The 20435-nt window shown below is 36.5% G+C and overlaps 2 protein-coding genes and 1 pseudogene across 2 annotated transcripts; 2 read left to right on the top strand and 1 right to left on the bottom strand.

Moving 5' to 3' along the window:
- Positions 1-882: 882 nt before the first annotated feature.
- On the bottom strand, positions 883-3348 carry LOC103455766 (uncharacterized). Its single transcript, XM_008395356.4, has 4 exons — positions 2256-3348; positions 1412-1510; positions 1241-1308; positions 883-1102 (listed from the first exon to the last, which is right to left on the bottom strand). The coding sequence occupies exons 1-4, from the start codon at positions 2898-2900 to the stop codon at positions 988-990; spliced, it is 927 nt and encodes a 308-aa protein (XP_008393578.1). The 5' UTR covers positions 2901-3348; the 3' UTR covers positions 883-987.
- Positions 3349-7496: 4148 nt separating this feature from the next.
- LOC103455765 (serine/threonine-protein kinase RIPK-like) lies at positions 7497-9544 on the top strand. The gene is made up of 5 exons (XM_008395355.4): positions 7497-7995; positions 8266-8401; positions 8490-8629; positions 8849-8972; positions 9062-9544. The coding sequence occupies exons 1-5, from the start codon at positions 7597-7599 to the stop codon at positions 9466-9468; spliced, it is 1206 nt and encodes a 401-aa protein (XP_008393577.1). The 5' UTR covers positions 7497-7596; the 3' UTR covers positions 9469-9544.
- Positions 9545-11666: 2122 nt separating this feature from the next.
- Positions 11667-14873, top strand: LOC103455763 (G-protein coupled receptor 1-like; annotated as a pseudogene).
- The last annotated feature ends 5562 nt before the right edge of the window (positions 14874-20435 follow it).

Raw genomic sequence — 20435 nt, 5'->3', positions numbered from 1 at the left:
TTGGATCCAAGGTGAGCGTATGGTGCAAGAGGTGAACGATCACGTGAAGGCTAGGCCCTGGCCTCAAGCGGAGCACTAACATCGGGGTGCAAGATAATAAACATTAAATTTATCTCAACACAACCACATACACTACCATCACTATCATCAATATAAATATATACTCACCCGGTGTTTACCTAAGCGTCCGCAGCCCCAAACAACAGTATGCATAACTATAATAATGTATATACTAATATGTAATGTAATTGACATGGCAAATGCTTGGTTTTCACTATTCTCGAGCATGATTTCTATAAACATATATAGTATTATTTTATGGGAAAATATATGGGTTTTACGGTGAGGGGTTATTATTATTTTGGAAAGATAAATGATTTTAAAAAGCTTTATTTTTGCCCACTCACATTTTCGATTTTGCGCCCCTCCAAGTTTCAACTGTTGAATGTTCGTATTGATGAGGATTCATGGCAATTCTTTGTATAGGTGGTTACTTCTTGAGGGTATGATTCTTGCCCACACTACTGTACTTTACTTATGCTCTGACGTCGCGTGTAAAATAGGTTCACACCAGCTCACCGCGCACTCTGGTAATTAGACGTTTTAGGTTTAAATTTATTCACATTTTCCACATCATTATACTTTATGGCTTCATCACCTTCCAGGTGTCGGTCAGCACAACTCGATTTGGAGTCCTAGTGGACATTCTGGGTCAGGGTGTGTCACTTGACGTCTAAGGTCAATTAATAGTAATTTAAAACTGTTTGGTAAAAATCTGTTTGGTAAAAACTGAAATAATCACCAAACGAGTTTTCAATTTTCAAAAAAAAAAAACAAAAGCTGAAAATTATTTGCAGTTTTTAATTAAACCAAGAATGTGTGTTAAGGCAAACATATTTGTATTTGTATTTCAAGTGATATGGAGTATTGTACTTCTCCGGTTAAATATAATATAACAGTTTCAAATCCTCCAGGCCAAAAAAATATTCAAGAGTCACACAAGAAACTTTTTACAATGTTGTTAAATTGAGCGGGATTTTCAACTTGGGGTACATGCGCTGTGTTCTTTATCACTTCCAATTTCGTCTTCGGTCCAAGAAGCCTGCATTGTTCAGAAAAAAAAAGTTAGATAATTAATCAAGAACCCAAATGTTAATTACTCACCAGAACTACCAATTAAACTGGTTAATTATTTATAGATAAAATTAATGATAAAAATGTTGAACTTGGTGACACATACTCGTTGAGTTCAGTAGCCATCTCCAAAGGAAAGATCTGGTCTTTCTCTCCCCACACTATCAACACCTCCTAGAAACCAAATTGCAATATTAATTAAGTAAAACTGATTTTCCAAACCCCTTAAATTAATTAATATCAAATTACGCACAAATTAATTGATATGTAATATGACCTTGTTGGGAAGAGGAGATATGTTTGGTGTGTCTTCTCGTCCAAGAGTGAGTCCCTTTAGAAGCTCCATCTTTTCTTTTCTCTTATCAGAGTACAATTTCTACATTCAACACTATTAAGTTACAGGTCTATTACATGTTTTCACGGTATACATGAGTGATTTATAACCGCAAATACATATCATTATCGCTATATTATTTATGCATGAATGGTTTTTAATCATAAATACATGCGGATATCTTACCATGAAACTCATATGCATCAATGATCAGAACTTCATCACGCACAACTGCACTCACACTAACATTTTCTCTCTTAATTAAATATACTTGTAACAAATGTTTGGGCGTACAATATTTGATTACTTAATTAATACCCCTAGCTAAAATCAAGACTAAATTTGTTATTAACTAATAATTAAGCATTTGTCATAGGTCCCATCTAATCTAATCCCACCTAACTTACCAAGATTGAAGAAAAACACGTATCTATACGTATGGACCACATGACACATCCAACAAAATTCATTCGCCGTCCATATTAAACAGACAACTATAATACCAAGAAAAAGAGGTGTAACGGTGACTAATTACTGTATATAAATCTGAATTAAATTCACAATTAAACTAGTAACACTATTTAGACACGTAATGTTGATGTGGATCCACACGTATTAGAGAAGTATTATTAAGTTTTTTGTGCAAAAATGCTATTAAGTCACACAAAATCAAAGTAAAAATGCTATTAAGTCACACAAAATCAATGTAAATGTGCCCAAATTGATTAAAGCATTGTGTATCATATCTGTTTTGTGTGTCTAAATGACATTATTCATTTCTACTTACATGTATTATGTCGCTTAAGAAAAAGTCGGGAATGATGTCGAGCCGCCGGGCCATGGCGAGGGTGAGTAACTTGTTGAGCTGAGCCGCCGTGGAAGGCAACATGAGATCTTCAATCTTTTCCAACTTTGCCCTCTTCAAGAGCGCCTCGTGATCTCCTCTCCTCATGTTAACCCCAGAGCTGGCAATCACCGCCTTCTCCACTCTCTCCGGCCACATCCTCGCCAAGTGGTACGCCACAAAGCCGCCGTAGCTCGTCCCCATCACACTAAATCTCTCCACGCCGACCTTCTCCATCATCTTGGCGACCGAGGATGCCTGAAAGACCTCGGTTCGCTCTGGGGATCCGGTGGTGGAATTCCCGAAGAAGACAAGGTTGGGGACGTAGACGTTGAAGTGGGGGGAGAAGAACTGGACTTGGTTCCGCCACTGCCACATGGCGGCGGGGCCAAAGCCGTGGATTAGAACGAGTGAAGGTTTTTCGGGGTTTTGGGTTTGGTTAGAAAGTTTAGGGTTGGGACCCCAGAAGTGGAGTGTGGTTTGATCATTGTCGAGTTGTAGGGTTTGCTGGGAGAGGCCGGAGCCTGCAAAGCAACGGCGGACATAGATGGCGTATAAGGAGACGGGGCTGAGAAAGAAGGGTAACATTTTAGGAGTTTTTGATCATGAGAGAGAGAGAGAGAGAGAGAGAGAGATTAGTTCTTTCTGTTTTTGAGGTTGTTTGGGTGGTAAGGTATATATAAATCACAGCTTATTACTAATTTATCCTAGAATATGAGCTTTTGCACTAATTTTGGAAATTGATTGGTGAGAGAATAAAATAATTTTACCGTGAAGATAGTGTGTGTGTGGGTGTGGAAATTATATGTGGGGTGGTGCTTTTGGGGGTTGGTTTGGTTGGTTCCCTTTCGTGGGTGATGGTGATGCACATATACTCTCTCATCAGCCAACTTCCACCAAATTTTGGTGCGTCTTAATTAGTTAGGGTTTTTTAAATTTGTGTTAAATATCAGTAGTGAATCTTGGCGTGACCCACATGATCAAATTCACACCAAAATGGTAACTTCATCAAATTCACATCAAAGGACAATTATACAAGATATTTTGTTGCATTTAACCGTACTATAGACACATACACGTGAATCTTTGAAAGCATATACACGCTCACATGTGGTTGATCTTAGCAGGGATAGCATTTTACAATATATATGAGCTAGACTATGTCCTTCTCCAATCCCTAGGTTTATGTGTGAGGCGATTAAGCTTCAATTTATCGTATCTTATCAAGTGTTTCATCGCTTACATAATATACATAAAACATTCCATTATATGAACTTAAGAAAGTTGACTGGCAGTGTGGTTGTTTAAATCCAAATTGATACGTACGTGCATTATTACCATTCGTTCATGCATATTTCCTCGTTGCTCAACTCTGATTGTTTGTTAGAGCAGGTCTTCAAATCAATGATGAATGAGAATTTATGTGTTGTAGGGTTTATATATGTACTCCTACCAATACTTTGATAAATCGAGTGTGGATTTTGGTCCAAAGAATTTTGAAAACCTCAATTAGTCTTATTACATGTACTTTAATAAATAATATATATATATATATATATTTTTTTATATTTAAGAACCAAGTCGCTTATTTTTTAACATTTAATTGATGATTTAATGTGTGACAAACTAAGAGCCAAATGTGGTCGAAATATGGCAACAACCCACTATGACTTAATTCTGAGTCTCGAAACAATATGGGTTCTGTACACCTACTGCAAGTTTGAATTCGAATTTAGTAATGGAAAAAGGAAGAACAGGAATCAAGGGATGGTTTTGACCAAATCAAAGAGAAAACCTAAACCGATATTGCACGCAAGGAACTTATACATTACTTGTTTTTCTATACAAAGATTTCAGTTATGTGTAGCTACCACGACTCAAATCGTTTAACTTTGTGGATAACGATTCTTGATGGTCAACTTATTAGGAGCATTTTGCGCGTGATTAGTTCTGGACAATAAAATCTTATGTGACTCACAATGAATCTTGCATGAATTGAATTATGCAGGTCTGATTCTAGCATTTTCTTTGTAAAAGTGTAAGAAAATCGTTTCTTTAGATCATATAACTAAATTATTCTTGCAACTGGTTTAATAATTTGTGGCTTATTATTTTCGGTCCAATTCCCTTGCACTGCATTGGGTTTAATCCAGGTATAACTCATACGAAGTTGCGGTCCAAATGATAAGTTATAAATCATTTAATCATTAATTAAGGGGCTTATTATTGTTTGTCTGCTGTGAAATCCATAATTTTATATTATTATGTGGTTGGCGGTAGGTTATGAGAGACTTTTCAGTGTGTTGGCCGGTATACTAAAAGTCATAATACAAGTGGTTATAAATTTTATTTAATTTTTATTGACCTAAACTGATGTATAAAATGTTATGGATTAGGTGATGTTAGAGAGATCATCTACTTGAATCATATTTTTTAGATCACATAACGTGATAATTCATGGTTGGAATCCTTCTTTAATGATTGAAATAAAGAATAGTATATATATGATAACTTTTTTAATGTGTAAATCGCACAAGTTCACTAATTTAGTTCATGAAAGTACATTGAGGATACATGCTTAATTACTTGAAATTAAAAAAAAAAAATCATGAAAGGCGGACAACACCTGAATATTATATGTAGAATTTACTTTTTTTTCTTCTAATTCTTTGTTTATTATGATGTGTAAAATTAAAATGAGAATAGTACATCAAAAGTCGATGCAAGTGCTAGATGCTCGTGCACTGTCATTTCAAAAAGCATGCACGCGAGGAGTTTGGTAAAATTCCCACGAATTAGTGTACAAGTTGCATCTGGTAGATTGATTTGTTCACCCCCCTTCCTCCCTTTTGACCATGAAATCTGGTACCTTTCCAGTTTTTACCTTCTTCATCAATTAGCATCCATGGTTCGACTATGACTCCATGAGATCAGTTGCGAGGCATATGCTAATTTTATTAGCCCTTTTTTAATAAAAAAATTTCGCAGCATTAGAAATTTTTTATTCATTTTAAAATAAATTATACAAAATTATCTTAATTATGTATCGAACCACAATTTCATATCTCATATTTTAAAAATTAAAATGTTATACTTCATTTTATGAATTTGTTGCAATGTTAGACTTTGGTCAATTTTTCTGTTAGTTTCTCTATTAAATGCTGACTTGATTTGAAGTTGATCTACTCCCTAGACCAATTAAATTTAAAATTTAAAATCATTTAAATATTTATATAAAAAAAATATGTGACCCAACCCTTACAATTAAAAATAAAATCACCCTTCTTCCTCTTTCAACCCAAAACCTCGCCCATCTCCTCGCGCCCCATCCTCACCCATATCCTCTGCAACCCTTACAATTAAAAATAAAATCAACCTTCTTCCTCTTTCAACCCAAAACCTCGCCCATCTCCTGGCGCCCCATCCTCACCCATATCCTCTGCAACTCCCTCCTCTCTCCCAGACACCACGAGTTTTCTCTGCAACTCCCATCTCCTCTGCCTACAAGCAACGCCAAACCCCATAAACCCAGCTTTTTCTCACTATTCACACCCACTCAGTAAATCTCGTATACAAAATTAGGGTTTTGTACATTGATCGCCGACGAAATGACCGAAAAGACGTCAGAGCGAGTGACCTACCTGCACGGCGACCTCGACCTCACAATCATCGAAGCCCGCTACTTTTCCTATGTCGATCTAATTGTAGTCATGGGCATGAGTTCCTTAGTCAAAACCTTGGCAATTTGAGGCACCTTTGTGCTGGGATTTAGTAGAAGATGAGTAATAGGTGGACTATTGGCTAACGGTGAGAAGGATAGTGAGATTTTCTTGTTCGAATTGGATTTGACGAATTTGGGTTTTCAAAAAATTTACCTTTTTTTTTTTTTTTTTTTATGAAAATGGACAGAAAATTTATCTGGGTTTAGGGTGGTGGTGGTGAGGCGGGTGAAGGTCATGGGGATGGTGGCGAAGGGCGATTTGGAGTTGCAGAGGAGATGGGTGAGGTTGGGTTGCCCGGAGATGGGTAAGACCGATGTCGTCGGGTAGAATGTGATGGAAGGGTGATTTTATTTTTAATTGTAGGGGTGGGTCCTACATTTTTTATAAAAATATTTAAATGATGTTATTTTTAATTTTTAATTAATTTCTTAATCCAAGGGAGTGCGACCGCTTCATGCTCCTTTAGCAGAGAAATTAATAAAAATACCTGATAGTGATTTGATATTACAATAAATATGAAATTGTAATTTAAAAAACATGAGAAGATTGTGGTTTGAAATTATTAATCCTTGAATTAATTCAGCAATGTCGACATGTGTGAAGGTAAGTATTAGGCGAATTTTTTTTTTTAAATTTTAACGAAAATCTGTTAGTATTATTTATTTTAACGAAAAATCATATTTTTACATTAAAAAATCAATTCTAATAATATTTATTTTTTTTTTATTTTACCATTTTCCTTAAAATTCAAAAATTTTAAATTCTTTTTATTAGTATTTTTTTTTTTTTCGGTGAAGATACTTGGCCATTTTTTCAGTTCCTTCCTGCATGTCAATGCTTATCTGTACGTATACAGTTTTTGGTTTGTTTTATATCGTTCGTCGTGCACATGAGTTTTCAGTTCGCCCAAAAGACATGTTTTAGTTCTACAAAGTATATTGACGAAATACACATTTGGTATATTTGCACTCCAGCTGGCTGAAGCTGATCTTGACCCGCTAACACCTTATTAACCAAAATACATAATTCAGCACAGCCAATTAATCACACCTACCCCCACTGGACATGATAATGAAATTGATAAACAAATATAACCCCATATATAGGTTTTAGATTAGAGCTGAAAAAAAATTGAGGTTCCATTAATATAGAGACTGGCTTAACTACTTATAATTATATGTAAAATCTCTCTTTGTTCCGATCTGGGATTGGTACTTTCAACACGCCCAACTACTTATGGCCATTTTATTATTGAAAAAAATGAGAGTTTTAAACTGTAACTTGTTTGGTGCTGCTGTAGTTTGTGCGGTTGGTTCATAATTTTCTAAAAGAAGTTAGTGGTGTACAAGTCAAAGAGGTAGGCAAGTGATTATAGCCGTCCCCAACAAAATACGAAGATGTGCAGATGGCTTGGTAGAATATATGCATGCACATATATATATATATATATGTATATGTACATGTATATATATAAGCAGCCTTCACATTCATATATACATAACAACTTCCTCATCATTACAACAAATTAATTAATTTCCAAGTCTTTTTTTTTCTCAAGATATATGACTGAAAAGAAAATCCTCACATGGAAATGCATCATCCCAGGCTGTTACAAGAGCACTACAGATCCAGAGAGCCGCCTGCAGCAGCCAGTTCTTAAGCAAACCCCATCACTGCAGCAGAGACTCTCCATCTCGGATATAAGCAATGATCTGAGCTCGGCTCTCTTTGCAGACGATCTCTCCAACCCCCTCATCAGCCTCAACCTTCACGTGTTTTCGCTCGCGGAGCTTGGAGTTGTCACAAGAAATTTTTCATGGAGTAGTCTGATCGGGGAAGGTGGGTTTGGACCCGTGTTCAAAGGGTTTGTTGGTGACAAGGTTAGGCCTGGATTGAAGGCTCAGCCTGTGGCTGTCAAGCTGTTGGACTTGGATGGTTTGCAAGGCCACAAAGAATGGCTGGTTCGTTTCCTACATGTGTATCTATTGCGCGTCAAAAATGATTTTTGCACTCTCATTTCTCCTACTGTCCTTCTTTCTTTTTTCTTAACTTTATGATTGAATAAAATGAAGGGAAATAACGGAAAAAATAAAGGGAGGAGAGTGTTGATAAAGGAGAAACTGAGAATGTGAAAATTACTACACTTAACGTTAACGTTTGAATTTCAAATGACCATAATGGCCTTCTTCATATAAATGGCATTGCATTTTTTTCTTTCTCTTTGTTTGTAGGCAGAAATTGTATTTCTTGGGCAGCTGAGGCATCAAAATCTTGTGAAGCTGATTGGATATTGTTGTGAAGACGAGCACAGGCTCCTAGTTTATGAATACATGGCAGGGGGAAGCTTAGAAAATCAACTCTTCAGAAGTGAGTTGTTTTTCCATTTTTTCTCGATAAATTTGTGTTAATTAATCACCTGCAAAAAGTTTGTTTAACAAGTACTCCACATATGCAGGTTATTCTACTCCTCTGTCGTGGTCGAAAAGAATGAAAATCGCCGTTGGGGCAGCGAAGGGCTTAGCGTTCCTCCATGAAGCAGATCACAAGCCTGTCATATTCCGAGATTTTAAGACTTCGAATATTCTGCTGGACTCTGTATGTTCTTCTTTCGGAGCTCCCTTACATCTTGCTGAAGTTATGTGATCTTTTTCACTTCTTTTTCCGTGCTACATAAGTCGAAAAAAAATCCAACACAACTAAGCAAAAATCGAAAGTGACTTGATCATCATAAATAATTGGACGCATTCAGGAGGCTCATTCAAAAACTGCAAAGTTGTAAGGTTGAATTTTTGAATCAATTTTTTACCCTTCCAGGATTATACAGCTAAACTTTCGGATTTCGGGTTAGCAAAGGACGGTCCAGAAGGAGAGGACACACATATAACTACACGTATAATAGGGACACAGGGGTATGCAGCCCCTGAATACATCATGACAGGTAAGCCAATCACGTTTAGTACTTAATTAGTTGTTTAGACTCTCATAAGTCAAACTAATCAAGTTTAGTACGTACTTAATTGAATACAGGTTGCTTGACTACCAAGAGTGACGTCTATAGTTTTGGAGTTGTTCTGCTAGAGCTATTGACAGGTAAACGGTGCATAGATAATACCTGCCCCAGTCGTGAACAGAAACTTGTGGAGTGGGCAAAACCTCGCTTGAAGGATACGAGAAAGCTCGACGGGATTATAGACCCAATGATGGAGGGACAGTATTCGATCCGAGGGGCTCGAAAGGCGGCTGCATTGGCTTACAGTTGCTTGAGCCACAATCCAAAGCAAAGGCCTAGGATGAGTGATGTGGTTGTGATCTTAGAAGGTCTTCAAGACTTCGATGAAGGGTTAGTTGTCAGGCCATTTGTTTATGTAGCACCAAATGAGGAGGATAGTAATAGTAGCATCAAAAGTATGATAACAAGTGAGGCAAAAAATTAGGGCAAAGAAAATTGGAAATAATTAATACAAAAAACAATTTGTATTGATTAAAAGAAAAAAGAAAGGAATTCAAATATATTATACTTTGTAATGATGTCACATCCCGACCCGGACCCCATCACATTCGCGTTCGACTCCGCCGTAGCACAATATTGTCCATTTTGGATCCCGACCACGCCCTCATGGTTTTGTTTCTGAAAACTCACACGAGAACTTCCCAGTGGGTCATCCATCCTGGGATTACTCTCGCGCTAACTCGCTTAACTTCGAAGTTCCGATGGAATCCGAAGCCAATAAGCTTCCAAAAAGTTTCTTGCTAGGTAGAGATGAGAATATACATACAAAGCTTATAAGATCCACTCCCCTGAACGATGTGGGGTGTAACAAATGAACACTGTTTGGCTTTTTTATAGTAAGAAAACTGCAACTTTACAAGTTGACATATATGAGTGACCCGTACAAAACCTAAAGTTTATGTACTCTTTCAAAACACAAAACGAAACACAGAGGGAAAAGTTTAAGCACTCATGTCAAAATAAATATTGCTTGGCTTCTTTCATTTAATGAGTGTCATTCTTCGTGACATGCAAATTAAAAACTGACATAAATACGTACTAAAGCCATTCGTTAAAAATGTGAGAAAATTTATGCATATGTGTCAAACTGTGATTCGTAATAACAAAAAAATACTTTTTTTCTTTTTCCAAACTGTTATTAAAAAACGGATATCACGTCTATTAATGATCCATGTGGTTGGATTAAAGAAATGAAACACTTGATTGATAATAGACAGAAACCTAATCCAGGTAGACTCCCAAGTTCCAACACCAGTAATATACAGCCCCACTTTCTCCCTTTCTGATTACGTCCTCACAGTAATCTCAGGAATTTCAACAACTGCCCCAACGAAAATTTGAAAACTATCCATCTTGAATGCGGGAGCGAATTTTCAATGTGACGTGAATACGGTTCGATAAATCAAGTATAATAAATTTATGAAAGGTTTTTCCCACGAGCCTAACTTCAAAATCTTTTAGTATTCACTATAATATAAAATACAATAATTATCAAAATGAGCATGTCTTATTCTGAATGTTCTCTCGTGTAGAATTAAGTTAACAGCGAAAAAATTAGTTAGAAATTATTATGGATATCCTTCAGTAGGAGAGAATATTCTTTGAGGACTAAATTGAAGAATTGGTTAACTGCCACTTTATGTGAGATAAAAGCACTTGAGATGACATTTCTTTGAATTAGTGTTTAAAATATTAGTATCGGTAAAAATATCAATATTTAAATTTATGAAAATATCGACATATATATTAAATATCAATATGATATTGGTTGTTTTCGATGAAAATGATGAAAATTTAAAATAAAACTTTAGGATAGTCAAACATTGGTTTGGACGAAATATAAAAGTTTCTCCGATATTTAACATATGTTAGAAATATCGACGAGTATCTGTCCATTTAAGTCTAAATACTATCAGGTAAAGTTTAGACTTCACTTCGCATTTCCATAGTGTTCTTTGATTTTTTGGATATTTCTGTAGAAATATCGACCGTTTCGAAGAAATTTTAAACAATAATTTGAACAAAGTTTCACATGGTACATATTCCCTTTTCAGAAGTCTAAAATGGTGAAATTTCGGGCTCGTTTGGCTACAGTAGAAAACACTTTTGCTCATAAGCGTTTTTACTATGTATTTTAGGAAAAACTTGTTAAAATGTTTATTCAAAAGTCAAGTGACTCCTTGATAAATATCTAATAGGTTTTTTCTTTTTTCATGGAGAAGAGCATCTACTAGGCGATTTATCTGAAAACAGTCTCACACAAGGTCATTAGAAGCGGGTATGCATGGAGTTTTTTAATCCGCACAAGGTTTTTGTTACAAGTGTTTGTGGTAGAAGCAAATTGACACTTTTAAAAGCATTGAAAGTGTTTTTCATCTATAATTTTTCTATATGACGAATCATAAAATATTTTTGTTTGACGGTAAAATTTTTAGTTATTTTGAAAACAGTGTTAAATAAGACGTAAACATAAACATGATATAATCATAAAAAACACTAGTTGAAAATTAGAACACCAAAAATGATCTCAAGAAAATTGAATTTGACACATTAGCCATCATGAATCATGTTGGATACAAATCAATAGCGCTCCAAATTTGTAATTAAACATGTAACAAACAACTCGTATCCTTCGCCCGTCAAACGAAATTAAAGCAGCAGACCCCTATACCGACCATTGCCGTCAAGACTCAAAATACGAAAACGGAGCGTTTTGAAGTTTCTGTATTCCGAGAGAATGAGGGCGAGTATTCGAAATTTAATTGGCGCGATCGAGAGAGAGTGAAAGAACAAAATGGCGGCGACGGGGCAAGTCGCCGGAGGTCTGACGGCCTACGATCGCGAAGTCTTGACGGCAGTTAACGCCGGAGAGGCGAGCCTCTCGTTTGTCGGGTCGGGGTTCATCGTCCTCTGCTACGTCCTCTTCAAAGAGCTCCGCAAGCTCTCCTTCAAGCTCGTCTTCTATCTCGCGCTCTCCGTACGCCATCTCTCTCTCTCTCTCTCTCTCTCTCTCTCTCTAAACTTTGCTGAAAATGATAAGAGTTGATTGCGTTGTTGGATCTGATTGCTCGATTGCCGGTGACATGGTGGGTTCTGTTTCTGGAAACTTGTAAAAACTCGGAAATTGAACAAAGTCTATAAAACTTTGGATTTAATTTCTTTAAAATCGCTAGAAAAATGGGAAGCTCTTAGCTTTATATAATGGATTTACCTTGATGACTTGAGCCTGAAAGATTCAAGATAAATTTTAGGGTTTAGGGCTTTGTTGTTCTTCAGTGTATAACTTAAATTTTGAATAAAATGGAAGTTAAAAAAAAAAGGAAACTTTATTGTTATTGTTATTTTGGAATGCAGGATATGCTTTGTAGCTTCTTCAGCATGGTTGGGTAAGCTCACTTTTCCCTCCCAGACAAGTGCATTTGGATAATGTAACAATTTTATCTGATTCGGGGTTCTAAGTGATTATAAGGTAAGTTGCTTTCGTGCTCAGGGATCCATCCAGACAGTACTCATTTCTTCCTTGTAGCGTCTTTCTTATGGACTAACACGATCGCTTTTACACTCCACCGCACAGTTGTTAGACACAAAACTGATGTTGAAGATATGGAGGCAATGTTTCATTTGTATGTTTGGGGTATGACATTTTTACCTGTTGCAAAAGATCTCTCGTTTTACTTTCAGTGATGTAGAGGTAGCTTCTTCTTCAGTTCCTCCGGTGAGAGATAGAATAAGGGTTTTAGAGAAAGGAGTTATTTCTACATGCTAAATTCTGTTTTCATTATGTATAATTTGTGAAGCTCATTAGAGTTCATTTGCTTCTTTTTCTCCTCTTCACTGGGACTTCATTAGTTGTGACACTTGTGTGCTCTATTGGGAATAACCATAGCCACCTAGGTACATGGTGTTGGTCACAATCAGGGCGTACTGGAAAGGTAAGGATGCAGTACCTATTAGTTGCGATGTTTTAGTTTCCTAGACCATAGGAATTTCTAGAATTCTTTTGCAAAAGAGTTTGTCGTGTGCTTATTATTGTAGTGCACCGTGCTTATAAAAAAAAATAGAGGGGAAGTGAGGATTTTTTTATATGATATGTGGGAGGATTTTTACAGGGGGGAATGTGGAAGCTGCTGTCATCGATACTATATTTATCGATTTGTTTGCAATATACCATAACTTTAGATTAAAAATGTATAACCAATGATAATGGAGTAAAATCTATGTCCTACTCATGGTATAACTGCATGAATAACAATATCTACACTGTGTTGTATATTCTAAACAAGTTTTATCTGTACAAATCAAAGCATCATTTGTACTAGAACTACCTCAAGTCATTATTGCACAATTCGGTCATTTGGAGTTCTGGCTATAGCTGCCTGATGTAATTAAGTTTTCTTCACTGTGCTCTGATTTTCCACCCATTTTTACAGGCGCTTAACCTCATAACATTTCACATGCCACTTTGGGGTGCAGTTCTTTACAATGGTTTTTACATATTTTCAAGTGATAAGCATGCTGGAGAATGCAAGACATGTATGTAGTGGTGCTATCATTTATTTTTTCGGACAAATAATTCCACTCACTTTTACACTTGTTGAGATCATTATTCTGGTTCAGAAATTATAGATGGCGGGTGGCATGTCAGATTTGGTTTACCAATCAGATTCAAGAGCAGAAATGAAGGTGTATTGTGCTGCAACTGGTTTCCTAGGGTCAGACTCAAACTGTGTTATAGACCATTTAAATGTACATTCAATAGCAGTTCATGTCAATTGTTTTCCATTGCTTTCATTCAACAGGCTTTGAACCGGTGGGGGTACTATCCACTCATCCTGATAGGATCATAGGCTTTTGGCACAATCAACCGCATTCATGACTTTGTTGAACAAAGTCATAAAATGTTTTGGCTCCCAGTTCTTGATGTTGGGACAGCTGGACTCACGGTATCTTGCTATTTTCTATGGCAAGTTAGTACCTCTTTCTGGTATAATGGGCATTTTGTGTTCCAAAGAACATTGTTCATGCATAATTGTGGTCTAGTTTACTAGTTTTTTTTTAATTATCCTGATGAAATCTTATTACTTTTATACTTGTTATAGGACCTGTTCAACTCCCTGTGGCTTGAACTCCTCAGTGCGACGGGCAATATATGAAAGATTGGATTTGTAAGTCACGGTTGTTTTGTGTTTTTTTTCCAATATCAATCTCTCGATAGTTAAGATCGGATTTTATGGTGATCATTGTTGTTGAGTTTTAGTCCTTTAGATATCGGGTTTAGCATGCGTTGTTCGTAACTGAATGGTTGTGTTTGGAAACCATTAGGTTTTGGCCAGACAGGCTTAAAAGATGGTTCCCCAAGAGTTCAAAGTTTAGGAACCAACAGCTAAGGAGTGAACTAGTGGCGCTGAAAATTGAAGATCCGCAGCAGCAAGTTGGACGTATGTTGAGTTGCCCATTTTTTCAACATTATCTCATTAACTTAACTGAGGATGGAATGAAGAAACGGAAGAGGAGCACAGCAAAGTACATCAGTACAGAGTCGATTGCGCTCCTCCTCTCCATGGCAATTCCGATCTCACTAACATCTTCAAATTCCACTTGTTCCACATTAGGACTGTTTGAAATTGTTCTGGTAGATTTATATCTAGATGGTTTGGTTAGAGTAGAATTTCGTGCAGAAGCTGTGATTATGCAAAGATGGAATTTTACCTGTAGAGTAAAGTCTTGATTGATCTTTGATTAGGAATTTCACAATGTTTTCCCAAGAACAAGCGTCATTATCAATCGATCCAAGAAGGGTGAAAATTGATCTCATTTTTTACCAATTTCTAGTAAGCTTTTGCTATGCAATTATTCTTAAACTCTCTTTCTTTTCGGATAAACTTGACTTAGGTATCGAAAGCTATTGACCAAACTCAACAACACTCTGTGGGCGTGTCTTTGGTCATTGATAAAAGATGTTTAATTGTTTTGTAGGTACAAATTCATCAAATTTGAAGATGGCGAATTTTTGCACTTTTAACACCAATAACACAAGATTTTCATAAAAAGCAAATGCAAATTGGCAAAAGCAAGCTGCAGCCTATCGAATCCTATCAATCGAATCACTAAATCCACCCAATAAATCTCTAAGCACACGCACACGGATTATCAGTATTAGGGATGGGCAAATACCCATTGGTTATGGGCAACCGCGGTTACCCGTCCATTTAAATTAAACGGTTACGGTTATGGGTAACCGTTTAGATAAATAAACGGTTATGGATATAACCGTTTACCCGCGAAATTTAAATGGGCGGTTATGGGTATTAACCACGGTTATAAACGGGTAACCGTTTACCCATTTATTTTATATATGTAAAATTAACACAAACCATGTTCTCGATCCAATAATACTTAGCACCCAATAAATTAGCAAGGAATTCATCGGTCATTCTCTCAATAACACTACTACAGGAATGATGATTCTCATCATCAAGGAATTGGCCAAATTAATTTAAATTCCTTGCGGGTAACCGTGAAATTGACAGAAATGCTTTGACAGAAATGTCTTCTAAACAATTTTTGTAACCCAATAATACTTAGCCAATATTATATTTACCTTCATTGGTAATAGTTAAAAATATCGTACGTAAACTATTATTTCAATTATTGAAATGGTATAAGGACTTAAAAAATTAAAATATAGAAATGTATGATGAATGTACCTATAACGGTGTTTAATTGTCAAAAAAAAAAAATTATGACAATTTTTTTAAAATTTTCAAGTTGTTAAAAACATGTAGACGGGTGAAAAAAGGGTAATGGTAAAAAAAAATAATAATAAACGGGTTAAAAAGGATAAATGGGTAAACGGGTATTAAACGGTTACGGTTAAATGGGTATGCGGTTATGGGTATGGTTAACCGTTTATAAACGGTTATGGGTATGGGTATAACCGTTTAGGCAATTACCAAACAGGTAAACGGTTATGCGGGTAAACGGTTATGCGGGTATGAGCTTAAACGGTTATGGGTAAATTAACCGCGGTTACCCGCCCACATAACCATTGCCCATCCCTAATCAGTATCCAAGTAACCAATGCCGTTAAACGACATGAGCATAATCATGTACCATTTAAGAAAGACAAAGCGTTCAATTATTATACAAGTTGACAAATATGTGTGACTCCATAAGAATACAAATATAAAGTTTCTACACTAATGAATATTGTTTGGCTTTGTTATCTGCAATGAGTCATTTTTATGACTTGCAAATTATTAATTGGCATATACTAAAAATGACTCGTTAAAAACACAAAACGAAAAGTTTAAACACTTGTTGTCATAATAAATATTGTTTGGCTTCTTTCATGTATGAGCGTCATTCTTCATGACTGCAAAGGCCTGACAATTTCTGACACGACCCGATAACCCAACACGACACGACACGAAATTAACAGGTGTTCGGGTCGATACGATAAGGAAACGGGTCGTTATCGGGTAACCTGATAAGCACCTGTTAAGATAACGGGTTAGTTCGGGTATACACGTGGGTAACACGATACACGATAAGCATAATATTAATTTAATAATTTTATAACCCTAAAAAAATACGATAATAATTATATATATTAATTTAACAATTTTATACCCTAAAAACTATAATAATTATATATATATATATTAAATTAACTATAATAATTATAATAATTATACCCCCAAAATATTAACTATAATAGTTATATATATATATTAAATTTTATACCCCTAAAAACTATAATAATTATACATACAAAATAAATAGATTTAAATCTACTTAATAAATATATATATGTACACACACACCATTGAACTTCATGGGATACGAATTATACGAAACTAATTTCAACGATCCAACCGTCAAACTTGTTTGTATATGCTTCCAGATCTCATCAACAAAAAATTAAAAAAAACAAACAATCACAGATAAAGTAACGAGACAAAACTTTTCGACGGTTATAAACGAAAAATCACGATTTAACGGTTATTTTAACTCCGATTTTGATGATTTTTTACATCTATACTCCTTGACCCTATATGAATACAATGAATGAATTCGATCTTCAATTTAAAAGATTTACACTAGGGGATACCACAAAATCTTATATTATACTTGATGAAAGTATGAATAAACTCTTAAGTGTTAGTGAATCTATTATTTTGATGGGATACACATTCTAAGAAACTAGTTTCAACGATCCAACCATCAAACATGTTTGTATATACTTCAAGATCGCATACGCCAAAAATTGCAAAAAAAAAACATTCAAAGATCAAGTAACGAGACAAAACTTTTCGACGGTTATAAACGAAAAATCACGATTTAACGGTTATTTTAACTCCAATTTTGATAATTTTTTACAACTACACTCCTTGGCCCTATATGAATACAATGAATGATTTCGATCTTCAATTTAAAATATTTACATTAGTGGATATCACAAAATCTTATGTTATACTCAATGAAAATATAAATAAACTCTTTAAGTATTAGTGAATCTATTATTTTGATGATATACACATTTTGCGAAACTAGTTTCAACGATCCAACCGTCAAACTTGTTTGTATATGCTTCGAGATCGCATACGCCAAAAATTGCAAAAAACAAACATTCAGAGATCAAGTAATGCGACAAAATTTTCGACGGTTGTAAACAAAAAATCATGATTTAACGGTTCTTTTAACTTCGATTTTGATGATTTTTTACATCTACACTCCTTGACCCTATATGAATACAATGAATGAATTCGATCTTCAATTTAAAATATTTACACTAGTGGATACCACAAAATCTTATGTTATATTTGATGAAAGTATGAATAAACTTTTAAGTGTTGGTGAATCTATTGTTTTGATGGGATACGCATTCTACGAAACTAGTTTCAACGATCCAACCGTCAAACATGTTTGTATATACTTCAAGATCGCATACGCCAAAAATTGCAAAAAACAAACATTCAGAGATCAAGTAACAAGACAAAACTTTTCGACGGTTATAAACGAAAAATCACGATTTAACGGTTATTTTAACTCCGATTTTGATAATTTTGTACAGCTACACTCCTTGACCCTATATGAATACAATGAATGAATTCGATCTTCAATTTAAAATATTTACACTAGTTATGTTATACTTAATGAAAGTATAAATAAACTCTTTTAAGTGTTAGTGAATCTATTGTTTTGATGGGATACGCATTCTACGAAACTAGTTTCAATGATCCAATCGTCAAACATGTTTGTATATACTTCGAGATTGCATATGCCAAAAATTGCAAAAAACAAACTGTAGACATCGAAATTTCGGTAAATAAATGTTGACCGATAAATCAAAGTTTCAACGCTCATGTATTACATAAATTTTACACGTAGCGTGTGTCTAAACAAAAATCGAAATAGTTGGAAAAGTCATCAAACAGGACACGTGTCAACACCTGGCAGAAACGACTTATTTCATCTGGAATATTATATTCAAAATTAGGCCTTGGAAAATTCTATAAATACAAGCCTATTTCATTCATTTGAGGGGGAACCAATTCATATGACACCTTGAAGCTCTGAAGCTCTAAAACTCCGAAGCTCTCAAGCATCCAGGTTCCGGAAGAATCAAGAAAGCCTTCTTCGTTCTTCGTTCATCGTTCTTCCAAGATCAAGCCCCGACGACCCTTGAAGAAAGTGTTCTTCGTTCATCGTTCTTCCAAGATCAAGCCCCAACGGCCCTTTGGATCAACAATCATCCACCAATTCAAGATCAAGCCTCGACGGCCCTTGAAGAAAGTGTTCTTCGTTCTTCGTTCATCGTTCTTCCAAGATCAAGCCCTGACGGCCCTTGGATCAACCATCCACCAATTCAAGATCAAGCCTCGACGACCCTTGAAGAAAGCACCATCGTTCATCATCCGCTCATCCAAGATCAAGCCCCAACGGCCATTTGGATCAACAACGTCGACAAATCCACACATCAAACCGTTATTCAAGATCAAGCCCAAAAGCCCTTGAAGATCCGTTCATCACTGTTCTTCAAGATCAAGCCCAAAAGCCCTTGGAGATCCGTTCGTCACTGTTCTTCAAAGATCAAGCCCAAAAGCCCCTTTGAAGATCCGCTCAAATTCACCTTCAAGATCAAGTCCACGGCCCTTGAAGAACGTTCATCCTTAGATCAAGCCCAACGGCCCATTGGATCAATCACACATCCACAAATACACACCTTACGGAGATCGAATCAGATGATCAAATTAGAGAGAGATTGTAACCCAAAATCTTCAAATACATAATATTTGTTTGTACGCGTCGTTTCTTGTCTCTTTCGTTTCAGGAATTTTCCGTGTTCACAAATTGGCACGCCCAGTGGGACAATCTCTACCTCTCATCTCTTTCTCCGTTCAAGGAATCCAAGCACACCTCAAAGTCAATGGCATCAAGCAAGGGACAAGCCGTTCTTGCAACCACTGAGGGAAGGATCCTAAGCACTTCTGCCGCAAACGGATAATCCATTGGCGCCACAACCGCTCTTCAACATGCCACTTCAAAATTGGTGCCGCTAAAAGAGCAAGGGGAGCATCCAAGGTGTGAGTCTGTCATCAACCTGACCTCGCTGGGGGCACCGAAGCATGATGCTGAGGCACATAAGATGACATCTCAAAGCAGCCAACGACGTTCTTCATCAGCATCCTGGATGTCTAAAGGAAAGTCACGTCTATTGGTCGCACAAGTCATGACTATCGGCGTTACCTCCGTTGAAGAACAACTGGCTCAGATGAATGAAGCAATCGCAAGGCTAACCCGAACTGTGGAAGAAAAAGACTTGCAAATCGCTGCACTCGTCAGCCGACTGGAGCCACATGACGACGAGAACCCTAACCCAGAAGATGAGCCTCAGGTGGAGAAAAACGATGCGAAGCCCGAGCCAGACCAAGCAGCGGCACTCATGGGATCTCTTTCTATCCAGCAGCTGCAAGAGATGATCACCAACACCATCAAGGCACAGTACAAAGGGAGCTCAAATACCTCCGGGTTGTACTCAAAGCCGTATTCAAAGAAGATCGACGCCTTAAGGATGCCGAGGGGTTATCAACCACCAAAGTTCATGCAATTTGATGGAAAGGGAAACCCGAAACAGCATGTTGCCCACTTCGTTGAAACCTGCAACAACGCAGGAACCGAATGGGATTACCTCGCCAAGCAGTTTGTGCGCTCGCTGAAAGGAAACGCCTTTGAGTGGTACACGGATCTGGAGCCTTAGTCCATCAACAGTTGGGAGCAATTAGAGCGGGAATTCCTCAACCGTTTCTACAGCACCCGCCGCACTGTGAGCATGCTAGAGCTAACGAGCACAAAGCAGTGGAAGGACGAGCCAGTCATTGACTACAT

The sequence above is a fragment of the Malus domestica genome, chromosome 15 (assembly GCF_042453785.1).
Source record: "Malus domestica chromosome 15, GDT2T_hap1".
NCBI lineage: Eukaryota > Viridiplantae > Streptophyta > Magnoliopsida > Rosales > Rosaceae > Malus > Malus domestica.
This window is presented reverse-complemented; position numbering and strand designations above follow the sequence as displayed.

What these genes read in the sequence shown, in the direction of transcription:
- LOC103455766 (XM_008395356.4), bottom strand. Translation starts at nt 2,900, where the DNA reads ATGTTACCCTTCTTTCTCAGCCCCGTCTCCTTATACGCCATCTATGTC. An exon ending in TCTTAAGCGACATAATACAT is followed by an intron (nt 1,511 to 2,255) that starts GTAAGTAGAAAT and finishes TGTTGAATGTAG; the next exon opens with AAATTGTACTCTGATAAGAG. An exon ending in ATGGCTACTGAACTCAACGA is followed by an intron (nt 1,103 to 1,240) that starts GTATGTGTCACC and finishes TGAACAATGCAG; the next exon opens with GCTTCTTGGACCGAAGACGA.
- LOC103455765 (XM_008395355.4), top strand. Translation starts at nt 7,597, where the DNA reads ATGACTGAAAAGAAAATCCTCACATGGAAATGCATCATCCCAGGCTGT. An exon ending in CGAATATTCTGCTGGACTCT is followed by an intron (nt 8,630 to 8,848) that starts GTATGTTCTTCT and finishes TTACCCTTCCAG; the next exon opens with GATTATACAGCTAAACTTTC. An exon ending in CCCTGAATACATCATGACAG is followed by an intron (nt 8,973 to 9,061) that starts GTAAGCCAATCA and finishes AATTGAATACAG; the next exon opens with GTTGCTTGACTACCAAGAGT.